General features: G+C 36.8%; 1 protein-coding gene across 1 annotated transcript; it reads left to right on the top strand.

Annotated features, from left to right (window-relative positions):
• The first annotated feature begins 2,359 nt into the window (after window positions 1-2,359).
• On the top strand, window positions 2,360-10,688 carry LOC145675274 (uncharacterized). Its single transcript, XM_081745659.1, has 2 exons — window positions 2,360-3,056; window positions 10,618-10,688. Exons 1-2 carry the CDS (start codon window positions 2,360-2,362, stop codon window positions 10,686-10,688), a joined length of 768 nt encoding a protein of 255 aa, XP_081601785.1.
• The last annotated feature ends 2,346 nt before the right edge of the window (window positions 10,689-13,034 follow it).

The following is a 13,034-nucleotide window of genomic DNA, read 5'->3' as shown; positions in this document are numbered from 1 at the left end:
GAGTAAGTATCATTGCTTCAGCACACAAATTTTATTTATGAGGAAAGAAATTACCCCTGGACTAACTCTAAATTTCTCTCAGGTTTTAGCTATCAGGTGACAAAGAATTAAATCTACTAACTGTTTTCACACACAATATAATTTTGAAACTTGGGAGCCTAGTGTTATATTTGTGTCTATAGTATATAATAATGCTGATACGTTATTCTGTTGAACATCTTAAAGGTATTTGTCGATTGACTTCAGAGGATTGAGTTTAGCCCGTAAACACACGTTGCCTATAGTTCAAACATATCAGATGTACGGTCTTGTTTAATAAAACCTGCTCCTCCCTGTCCTCTATCTGAAAAGTCCTATATTGTTATTCACATATGAAATTCAAAGGCAAAGTCAATCGTCTTTATTCAGTTGTATTTTTATTTCAAGTGTAAGTATTAAAATGCGCTACGCATGGTTGCAAGAGGTTGGGTGGCTTTTTTTTTAAAATACTGAACTGACATATCTAACATTGGCACTCATCTTCTTTATAAATTGATGTAAGAAACAGCCGATTGATTTCCAGCCAATTACTTCATCACCGGTATCTTTGAACAATGAGATAACAATGGAAGACAAACTTCGTTCTTTTCAAACTTGATACTTTGAAAAACTTATGAAAATGTTATTGAAATACATATTCGCTCTAATCAATTTCAGAAGTAGCATTAATCTTAGAATAACGTAATGATTGTAAGTTACCCTGAAAATGTATTTTGTGTGTTTTCTTTTTTATGTAATTCAGAGATTTTGTCTGAATTTTACTGGAGTTATAAGGAACCTTCAATTATCAGGCATCCCATTTAATCGCTCCCCCTCCGCCGTCAATGCAACACTTCTAACCATCTCCCCAGGGGTCCTGGGTCCACCACTGATTGAGATGGTACATAAAGAAACTTTGTCTAATCTCTGTCATTATTTAGCATGGTTTAGTATTTTTTTAAAAAAAAAAAAAAACGATATTTCTGCCACATTTTGAAAACTTTATTTGAAAGTTATCAAAATGTGGCAGAAATATCTTTTTAAAATTACTAAACCATGCTAAATAATGACACATATTAGACAAAATTATCTTTATGTACCATCCCAATCAGGGGGTAGACCCAGGACCCCTGGGGAGACGGTTAGGAGTGTGGCGGTGAAAGATTATCAGTTCTCTCTCTCACCAAACTTTTGAAGTACATCCGAATATGATGTCAATGCAAAAGAATTTCCTTACTCAAGACACCGTTTCGACAATGGATCGGAAATCACATGATCCGACATGGTCGTAATTTCGGAGATGCTTTATTTCAAAACTACACAATAGAACTTGGTTTAAACAATGAAAGCGCAGTTGCCAAATGTTTAACTTTGATTCACAATTGTGAACTTCGCGGTTTCGTTAATGGGAGAGTCAGAATTTTCTTACACTCGACTGCTAAGAAGTTCGTAGTGTTAGAAACTAATACTAAATGAACGTCGAAGGTTGTTATTGCGTGAGTAGTGTAACGTAACTAGGGTGCAGTGATTGGTGTGTGGTTTGCGTTTCCTGTACAAAAGTTTGTTTACTTGATTGAACTTCTTAGCATCATGTCATCGACATCTAACAAATCACCGAGAAGTGTTGTTCGGTCTCAGAGTAAAAGTATTATTTATAAAGTATTAAAATTTTGTCAAGAAGAAAAAAAGAGTGGTCTGTTAATTCCTTTGACTCAGACAACTGCAAGAGCAGCTCGAGCTGTAGGTCGAAGTGAAAGAACAGTATTAAACATACGTCAAGACTGCGAAAGAGCGGAAAGGTGCGGAGAGAAAGTAGGAACTCCACGTAAACCCCGACTGCGAAGAGGAAGGATATTTTGGGATGATTTTGAAAAGTGTGTTGTGCGTTGAAAATTTTTGGAATATTATGAAGTCCAGGAAGAAATTCCCACATTGAAAAAGTTGCTTGCTGCACTCAAAGAGGATATTAGCTTTCCAGGTGAGAAGGAAACTTTACGGAAGCTCCTAAAGGAAATAGGATTTAGCTTCAAAAGGTGCAAAAATAGAAGGTCAATTTTAATAGAACGTCAAGATATCGTTGCCCAGCGTGCAACGTACTTAAGAGCTCTTCGAAACAACGACAAAGGACCCAAGCTACCAGTTGTCTACACAGACGAAACATGGATTCACACCCATTATACAGTGAATAAATGTTGGCAAAGCAGTGATGTATTTGGTGTAATGAAAAATGAAAGTGCTGGACAAAGATTAATAGTAGTTCATGCGGGATCTGAAATGGGATTTATAGACGGGGCAGAACTAATTTACGACTCAGTCAAAAAGTGAAGATTATCACCAGGAGATGAATAGTCATAATTATAATAAGTGGTTGCAAGAACGATTGATTCCTAATCTCCCGCCTGGTGCCATTGTTGTTTTCGATAATGCATCGTATCATACCATTCAGGAAAATAAATTTCCTTCGTCCAGTTCGCGGAAAGAAGAAATTCAGCAGTGGCTCCGAAACAATGGCATTACATTTGATGACCAAATGATTAGAAGAGAATTCTTAGAAACTGTACGACAAAACAGACCACAACCTGTATATTCAGCCGACAAAATTTTGAAAGAAAACGGATTTACTGTTCTCAGACTTCCCCCTTATCATTGTGATCTTAACCCAATAGAATTAATCTGGAATTTGGTAAAACAGAAGATCGCAGCTGCGAACATGCCTAACATTCCCATAAGTAAGCTGAAAGATCTTACTCGAAAAGCAATCAATGAAATAACTGCGGATGATTGGTCGAAGGCTTGTAAATTTGTGAAAAATCGAGAAGATGAATATTGGCACAGAGATGGACTAATGGAGGAAGAAATCGAAAAGATTGTGATTAATATTGGACTTGTTAGTAGTGACGAAGAGAGTGATATGGAATGTCATTCTTCAGAAAGCAGCAACAGCGAAACGGAGACGGCCAGTGAAGAGAGAACTGATAGTTCAACAGATACGGCAGGCAGAAGAAGGACTTTCAGGTGTGCAGTGTCTTTCAGATTAGGTATGTATATTTGGTTACCATGTTGTTACTTCTTTCTTTCTTCAGACGTGTGTATCATTTCTTCCTAACTTGTATCAAATTAGTACAATTATCTACTTAGATGATACACTTGAAAGGAACCATGATCATGTTTCTTTGATTTCTAACTCGCTTGCTCATAGCGTTGCTCACAAGACGAGAATTCAGATTTACTCGTCTCGTGTCGTAAATGTTTCTAGAAGTCTCGTCTCGAGTCAAAATTTTCTTGTCTCGTTTTGTAAATTTATGTACAAAATATGTTCTCATTTTCGTCTTAGTTTCATGTAGAATTTATCAGAATTCTTCCACATTACGAGGAGTCGACGGAGAATTCATGTAACAACATTCAAATATATTTATTATTGAAGTAAATTGTGTAATGACTTGTAGATCTTTAAACTTGATAAATGTTCTTCATTGTGTTCATACAATCACCTTATCAAAGTACATATATATGCTAATTATTATTCATGTACCACTAAACAGTATTTGAAATTAAGATGTAACATTTGAGTGAACTAGTCTTGCCTACAAAACTCAAGAATTTTCTCGCCTCTTTTCGATTCTTGTCTCACTTCATATTTACGAAAGAAGGAGCGTATACGAGGATAAACATGCCCTATACTTTTGAAAATGGGAGATCTATCAAAAGTTCTAGTGTTTATTGTGAGTACTCTATAATTTGTTTCTTCTCTTTTTGCTCCGAGCTTCCCTTGTATTTGTCCCTATGCATAGTTTATAGACTTAAAAATACTACAGTAGGGATGGCCAAAATTTTCCGGAATCCGGATTCCGGAAATTTTGTTTTCCGGAATCGAAAAATTTACTTTCCGGAATTCGGAAAAATTCCGGAATTCAGAAAAAATCGGAATTCGGAAAAATTCCGGATTTCGGAAAAATTCCGACATTCGGAAAAATTCCGGATTTCGGAAAAATTCCGACATTCGGAAAAAATCCGGAATTTAGAAAAAATCGGAATTTTTCAGAGATCCGGAATTTTTCCGATTTTACTTTCCAGATTCCGGAAAGTAAAAATTCTGGAATTGGCCTGTTAAAAGAGAAACACAATAATGAATAGGCTATATATACTGTATTAATTTCTTGTAGTTGGATGTCTTTATTTACGTAGACAATTGCTACTGCAGTTATTTACTACTTTATGAGAAAGGTCTTATTTTCACACACAAAAAAGTCGCCGGTATGTCTCAAACATTATCGCGTTCCCACCTGCAGCTGCTCCAAGTACTGCAAACTACTTTTTAACCAGGCGAAAGGCAGTGAAGGAAAATAAATCTCAACAAATATTCTAATAACATTCGCTTATTGTCAACATACCTACAGTGAGCGCAGAAAGTGTTCGTACACCGTGCATACTTTATATTGAAAACAGCTAGCATGAGAACGGGAGGTGGAAAATATATATATATAACCAGAATTAAGACTCCACATTCATACATTTTATTTCTATATACAAGAGAAAGGCCAAACAAACACAATCACTGTTTTGTTCAGAAGAAAAGAGAGAATTCCTTTTTTGTAAACACAAAAAGTCACCGTACACTTATGCTTGAATTAATGCTTATAAAGTATGTTACGTTATTTAATATTTTGTGGGATTACCCTGTGCGTTAATGATTGTCTGTAGTCTTCGTGGCATTGATTTCACCTGTAGTAGTTCGTAGTTCTGTAGCTTCGGGACTGATTATGTCCCATTCTTCTTGAATAGCTTTTCTTAGGCCTTCTTTAGTAGACAAGCTGTGCCTTCTGATTCTTGTCTCCAGAACAGATCATAGATGTTCTATGGGGTTCATGTCTGGGGATTGGGGAGGTGTGCGAAGCTGTTTCAAAGTATTATAGAGTCAGGGGCGGATCCAGAGGGGGGCGCCCCCCACAAGAGGAAACTTTCTTATTTTATATATAAGTAAACCCATCCATAACAAGTTTGGAGCTCTTAAAAGTAGCAGTATTACCGCCGACCGCCCCCCCCCAGAAGTCCGTCCTGGACCCGCCCCTGGCAAACCTTGCAGACAGGCCTCGTTCAACAGTACAAACAATAATTGCGATGTATAATGTTTCTATCACTGTGCGAAACCATAAAAAATAATAATAATAATAATAAAAAGAACTGGAAGACCAAGAGTGTTGAGTGAACAAGTTAAACGTTATATTATTAGGGAAAGAAAAAAAGTTCCAAAAAGCAGTGCTGTGCAATTGGCAACGGATCTGGAAACACGCGGTGTTAAAGTATCAGCCAGTACAGTGCGGAATATTTGCAGGGTATCATGGTCGGATAGCCAGGAAAATGTTCTGGGTGAACAAGACAAATCGTATAAAGAGACTAAAGTTTGATCAGGCTTCTTTCTGGAATAGGGTCATATTTTCGGACGAAAGTAAATTTAATTTTATCGAGTCCAATGGGAGGCGTATTGTATGGCGCAAGGTGAATACAGAGATGAATCCTCAAAATCTCGTCCCTAAAGTAAGACACGGAGGAGGGTCCGTGCTCGTCTGGGGTTGTATGAGTGCCTCAGGAGTGGGTCGTCTCCACCTTATCGATGGAGTGATGATCCACAAAGTGTATATTAACATATTAAAGGAATATCTCCATACTAGTGCGCAGAAGATGGTTCTTGAAAACAATTTATTGTTCAGCAAGACAACGACTCCAAACATACAGCGGAAAATACTCGATTGTGGCTACTCTATACAGGGGCGGATCAAGGACGGACTTCTGGGGAAGGGGCGGTCGGCAGTAATACTGCTACTTTTAAGAGCTCCAAACTTGTTATGGATGGGTTTATTTATATATAAAATAAAGTTTCCTCTTGTGGGGGGGGGGCGATGGCCCCGATCGCCCCCTCTGGATCTGCCCCTGAGGTTTGCTATCTTTCTCAAAGACTTACCCTTCTTATGCACTTTAATAATTACTTTTCTTGTCTCCTCATTTGTTTCTGTTCGGTTGCTTCCCATTTCGACAGCCCACCGTGCAGTTTTTTTCACTCCTATTCACAACTAAACTCATTCTGTTACTCGTCATGCTATACAGAGGTGTATACTCAGGTGAATACTAGTGAATCCCAGTTGTGGTATCTTTGTTTCGTATTCGTACGTCAGGTGTACGATCACTTTTTGCGTCTACTCTATACATTTTCTACGGAATTTATTTACTTTCTGACCATTAAACTTGTGTTTGTGGTTCTTTATTGATATATTCATAAAGCTTAGTTTGCATTATTCATATTGTGTGTGTTATTACACTTCTTAAATTTTCTGTTTCTTTTTCGCAGGCATTCTCGTTTCAATAGCATAGGTGTACGAACACTTTCTGCGCTCACTGTATGTACAGTAAATACAAATTTATAATTTTTGACTTTACGAAGTATACAATGTAATTGTTCAATAATTAACATAAGCAGGCATTCATTAATTTATATTAATATAATAATTAACAAAACTAATAAGCGGGTGATTGATGACTCAGTGGTAGAGTTTTCATCTATGGTATTCTAACCCAGGACATGTGGGTTTTCGATGGCTAATTTTGTGTTCGAAAATTTTCCCGGTGGTACTCTTGGTTCCCTTTCTTATATTTGTTCCATCATCACTCATTAACGAATTTAGTTTATCAAAACTCTATAGCCATATATTCATTCTGTCCGTCAGTGAAACAGTCTCAAGAACTATCTGATGGATTACCAATCAATTTTGGCCATGATGTACAGAGTCAATAGTTAAGAATCGAGTTCCCTGATGAATGTAATATTCAAACCGGAAGCGGTACAAATCAACCATTTCCGGTTTTAACGTTAATCATTATATAGTAAATATGGTAATAGATAGCGAGAAGCGGTTTCCAGTAATCGACATATATAACATTCATGTAGATAGAATGTTACCCAGTTTGTGCATCTGCTGAAAATAATGAGCTTAGGTATTTAGAGAGCATTTTCCGCTTTAGAAAATGTGTGCTTGGTAAAGAATGTAGAGAATTAGCTGAGTCAGGCACGTAGCTAGAATATGGTAATAGGAAGGGGGGGGGGGTCTGTCACGAAATACTGTGGTTATTTACCAGGGGCTCAATCATTCTAAACTATTTTATTGGCAACATATATTGGTTCGTTTAGCCAAGATTTCTAATGGGGGCATGATATGAAATACTGTGGTTACACACCAGAGGCTCGATCAATCTAAATATTTTACTGACAACATACCCATATTGATTGGTTAGGACAATAAAATGAGGATATATTAGTAAGTATTTTAATAAGAAGCTATGAAGAAATTTCGAGTAAAAGAATATAAAAAAAGTATTGAAAAAGATATCGTCTTCCGAGGTCATTCGAACGGTGTCGAGAATTTTGCGTCTGGGAAATTTGCGTCCTACCTCAAGAACAGGGAAAATTGCGCCTGCGATGTACCTCCACCGGGAAATTTGAGCCCTGCGAAATAAAAGAACCTATTGGAGCTTGCACATTTGCTCGGAGGGGCTGACATTACAGCATAAACAATCCTCCCTCCACAACCATGCCATTTGTGATTTATTTTCATTGTGGCTATATAAGGGGAGAATAAACTTCAATATAAGCCAAAAGAACACAACGGATCAACGCAATCACTGCTTCTTCCAGGGAGATGATTTTGGGGGAACACTGGCCTCCCCAGAGCTCTCAGAGTGCCCCCTCGGAGGAGACCAAAATAATACGTCTACAATATAATAATAAATAGAATAGTACCAGCAGTGACCCCCCTCCGGAATACTAAATGTGCCCCCCGGAACATTTTTCCTGAAAGAACGACTGAACGCAATTGTGTGTTTGAAGTGTAATTCCAGCAAGTAAACACACTGTACATAGTTTTCTTGATAATATTACTGAACTGATTTTACATTCACTTTACATTTTCTTTTCTATATTTTGTGTCCTGTAAAGCCAAACAACTCGCAAGGATTGTGAACAGAGATATCTGGGTAGAACCAAACAGCCTTTTGTAGATTAAATTATACTCTTTGATTATATTAATAAATAATTATATATCAGTCATTTATACGTTTATTGTAAATTTTGTAGTATAATGAAAAATTGTATTTGTATGGATTGCCCTTTAGTGAACTAAAATTGTATTTTTTTCATTTGTTCGGAATATTATAACGGATGGAGTAACTCACTGAGACGATGAGAGGCAAGCCTAGTTCAAGTGCGAGTGGAAGTTACTTTACACAATACAATAATAAGTTGAATTGTAGGGCGCAAACATCCCAGTGCAAATATATTGCGAGCGCATTTTCCCCTCTTTTTGGGGTAGGGCGCAAATTTCCCGGGCGCAAAATTCTCGCATTCAAGGAAAATATAATGTCCGTGAAGTTGACAAGCCACTTATGTCAGACTCCAATTTCGACTTTAAACGTCGCTAGTGCTACGTTAGTGTTCGATAGTGACGCAAATCGTTAGTACTCCAACTGCATGCCAACACGCCCACTTCTAAGAATCATCTCAAAAATGAGGTTAACCGTTAGAGCAAGTAAGTTAATATGCCATTGTCCTTGATAATCGTTGCGTATTTACAGTTTGTTATTACTGTTAGAAGATATCAAAAAACAACAGATAAAATCTACTACTTAACGGTTCATATTTTTCTTTTGCAGTACATAAACGATTAATAATAATAATAATAATAATAATAATAATAATAATAATAATAATAATAAGACTATTCCAGCATAAAAGTTATCAATTGCATCACACTGGCAACAAGCGACGCATATTTTAACTTCATAAAAAATCGTTTCTCACGATTTTCTGGAAAACTACGTATGATAACATCTTCATTATGTCAAGTTGTTTATCTCAGTGTGATATATGTCTTATCTCTGGACAATATCACAGTAAAACAAAAATTAAATATTAGGAGTACATCGTACTTTTGGACTACATCTCATTAACCATGGGAAGATTGAGTAGTGTATACTTTAGGATGTAAGTTTCAGCTTAACTTGCATCATACATTCTTAGGATTACAAAAAGGAAATTTGTTCGTTTGCATTTGAACAAAATTCTTAGGATTACAAAAAGAAAAAATAATTTTTCCGAATTCCGGATTTTTTCTGAATTCCGGATTTTTTCCGAAATCCGGAATTTTCCCGAATTCCGGAATTTTTCCGAATTCCGGATTTTTTCTGAATTCCGGAATTTTTCTGAATTCCGGATTTTTTCCGAAATCCGGAATTTTTCCGAATTCCGGATTTTTTCCGAAATCCGGAATTTTTCCGAATTCCGGATTTTTTCCGAAATCCGGAATTTTTCCGAATTCCGGAATTTTTCCGAAATTTTCCGTTTTTACTTTCCGGATTCCGGAATTGGCCATCCCTATACTACAGATAGTCACCAGAAAATAACGAGTACACATCCTACATATCCTCTCGTCAAAAACGTCAGAACGAGTCGAATCGACCAATTTTAATTCCTTTTCTTTGCCACAGAGAGCATCTGATCATTTGTACAATACTGAGGTTAGTTTGTTCGCAAGTTTGTATGCTGTAAATAACTACAATAACTTTTAAACTGTTTGTCTTAACTTGAGCCAGGGGCGGATCCAGGCTGAAAGTTTGGGGAGGGGGCGGTCGTTCGAAGTCAAATCAAGTAGAAAAGGAGAAGTACCTATTGTCTGCAATTTCTAGAACAGAAATGGCCACCTGCGATTTCGAAGGTGGACATTTTTTTTTTAGCAAGAACGCCAAGGTAAGTAATTTCTTGCTATTTATTGTTTTATTTGACTTCTGCAACGTAAAACAAAAAAACGTAAGGCCTACCTATTTTAGGTTTTATTTTACATTTATAATACAAAGGTGAAAATTCTTAGGTTTTATTTTTAAAATAAAAAAATATCCTATTCTAAGGGGTCGATCGCCCCGATCGCATCTACATATCCTCGCCCCTGACTTGAGCATATGCGTGAAGTGGTTTACTACGAACAAGACAGAAAGAACTGTGATAGATTGATTACAAATATTCCGGTTAGAAACACTGCTGCTTGCATTTTAGTTCCAAAACCGGCCGCCCGCACTCGTTCGCTGGTTGTGTTATAACAGTAGCGTGGTAAATGCGAAGACAGTGTCAAAACATCTGGACATGTCCTATTCGACTGTGGATAATTCTGCGCAAAGTGCTGCATTGGTACCCTTACATGTAAACTAGAACATCAATTGCGTCCAGCAGATGTCGATGCTCGTATGCCATTTGCATTGACATTTCGTGCACACATGGAAGTGGACAATACTTGATTGTGGAATATTCTATGGAACAATGAGGCTCACTTTTACCTTCAGACTGTGAACACCTACAACTACCACATTAGGTTAGCGAAAACCCAAATGAAATACACGAAGTGTTCCTGCATTCACCTAAAATTACTGTGTAGTGCGGGTTTACTACACATTTTTTTTTCCTCAAACCATATTTCTTTGAGGACGGGTCCAAATGGACCAATGACAAGGTTCATCACTTATCAGAGATATGCCAACATGTTAACCACATTTTTTATTCCATAGTTGCAGCAACGCAGGTGTCTCGAAATCAACTGTTTACACCAGAGCGGAACGACACCACATGTGGAGCTTAATGTACAGCAAATTCTTCGCGAACACTTCACAAAAAACCGAATTCTTAGCCATTGCTTTGCCTTTCCATTGCCAGCCCGATCACTCGACTTAACTCCGTGTATGAGGTACCTAAAACGTCTAGTGTATCAGGGACATGTTCCGACTCGGAACATTTTGCGTCAGAACATTATTCAACATGTCCAGATTATTACTGCAAATCAACTGCGTTCTGAAATTGACCATACAGTAGATCGAATTCTCTTCATGAAACATCAGGATGGAGCTCACGTTCAACAGTACCTCATACCTCACTCTGCAGATGCAGATTAAGCCGTGAGTATACTGTGTCCACTAAACCACGGACATTGGTGGAACAATATTTTGGAAGGGATTTCTCCACAAGGGACTTTGTTTTATGAAAATCTTGGACTTCGGGAGTGATCGGCGCTTATGAGCATAAAAAAAGAGTAACATTTACTTCGTTTGATTTTCAAGAGATCCCGGAAGTTTCAGGGGAGGTTCAGTCCAAAATCTCCCCTGATTAAGTCCGCTACTGCCCACGGGGTGTTAATAGCGCAACAATGCCACAAGACCCACAGGAGAGATAATTACAGCCTTTCTTATCATTTCGCATCACTAGTGTCCTATTTCATCCATGCTACACTTACTTGGCGTTATACAGCGCCACAATTACCTCTGGTGGCGAAAATTGGAACTATTTTTTCTACACCAATCGCTTCTGCGTATTTCCAAATATACTCCCAACAAGTTTGGTTGCATTCTATCCAGTGGTTACATTCCAGAGTTTTCTAAATAGCGATACTTAATTTTAGATAACCTGTTACAAACCAATATAAAATGGATAACTGCAAAACCAAACGTAAACAGAGAGTAATAGAGGAAGGGAAAGTACTGAAGAAAAGAGAAGAATACTTCCGGAAACTGCTAAACAATTAACAATGAACAAATAATGGTAAACAATTATAAATAATATTATATAAAACTATGTACTATGTGAGGATTTAATTACTGGCTGTGTAATTAAATATGTTAAATTTTGTTTATTCTTTAAATGTTTTATTACTTCTGATACTAGAACATGAAACTGAAAATCACATACTTCGTCATTCAGTTCTGCAATGTAGTCCTCACTGTACTAAAAATCATTTTGGTGCCTTCCATTTCAATTCAGGCAGAGCATGTACCATCACCATCTCAGATATTGTTGAAACTTTTTTTATAGCAACTAGACATGTTTTTAAGAGACCCATAGTTTTTTGTTTTGTCGAAAAAAATTTTCCCGCCAAGTAATGGGCTATCAAAGATGAGGAGTACAATTTATGAATTGTAGAAGACATGGAAAATGGTCAACTTCGGAGCCTCACCATTCGGCTGAGGAGACAGGTAGATTTATAATCCTTGTTGTGGTATGTACATAGGGATATAAATAAACTATATTTTATTATAGTTTGGTTTGCGCATGCGTATCTTTTTGTACATAAATTAACAAATGAACGTCAATTTATCTGAAAAGTCGAAGTTTGCGAATTTTTTTTCGAGCACTTTCGATTTGAATTTTAAAATTCTGTTTTCACGGTTGGTAAGACCTGGTTACCCGCTTTCCGAAAAAAATTTGTATCGCTTCAGTGTGTCGCAAAAAATTCGAGAAATTGTAAAATTTTCAAAAATCGCTATTTTTGGGCGCCATTTTCTCGAAAACACCATCTTTTAAAATTCTGAAATTTTGTCAGATAGTTCAACTTTACATGAATAATAAACACACCAAATACCATTCTCGACCAATACTTCATGAATTAACTGCAGCCTTTTAAAGTTAGCGAAGTTTCGTTAACTTTGATGGCACAGTTAGCAACACTGGGAACAATAAAAGTACAATGATTTGATTATGTTTGTGGTTCACATTCATTAAATGAAGAATAAAAGGTTTTCTTGACTTTTTTTCATTATTTTGATCAAGAAGGCTCTCTGAAATAGTAAAATGAGCATCCCCCTCGAAAATGGCTAACTTTCAATACATTAAAGTGATATTCATAAATTCTTCGTATCAATGTAGGGTAACCATTGTCTACCATTGCTTTATGTTGTCTCGGTTTTGTCTTCTATGCAACAAGTGCTCCCTACCATATGAAACAATATAGTAAGACTCCTGGTGACACGTGCTATTTGCAAGATATTTTAGCGTGTTTTGACTGAATCATGAGGAAAATTTGTTTGAGATTGTATTTCAGCTACTGAAGAACAATAAATAGTATAGATTCTCTATTCATGCCTAAAAATAAATTACATGACTCACTCTATGTATTGTGCCATAAGGCACCTGTCCACACAGCAATAAGAAAAATATG

The sequence above is a fragment of the Thermobia domestica genome, chromosome 18, assembly GCF_964235325.1.
Source record: "Thermobia domestica chromosome 18, izTheDome1.hap1.1, whole genome shotgun sequence".
Taxonomy (NCBI): domain Eukaryota; kingdom Metazoa; phylum Arthropoda; class Insecta; order Zygentoma; family Lepismatidae; genus Thermobia; species Thermobia domestica.
The sequence above is the reverse complement of the archived record's forward strand: the minus strand, read 5'-3'. Positions and strand labels throughout refer to the sequence as shown.

Bases quoted from the DNA above. Each gene is read 5' to 3' on its own strand.
- LOC145675274 (XM_081745659.1), top strand. From the start codon at position 2,360: ATGAATAGTCATAATTATAATAAGTGGTTGCAAGAACGATTGATTCCT. The intron at 3,057-10,617 runs GTATGTATATTT...TTTATTCCATAG, and splicing joins TGCAGTGTCTTTCAGATTAG to TTGCAGCAACGCAGGTGTCT.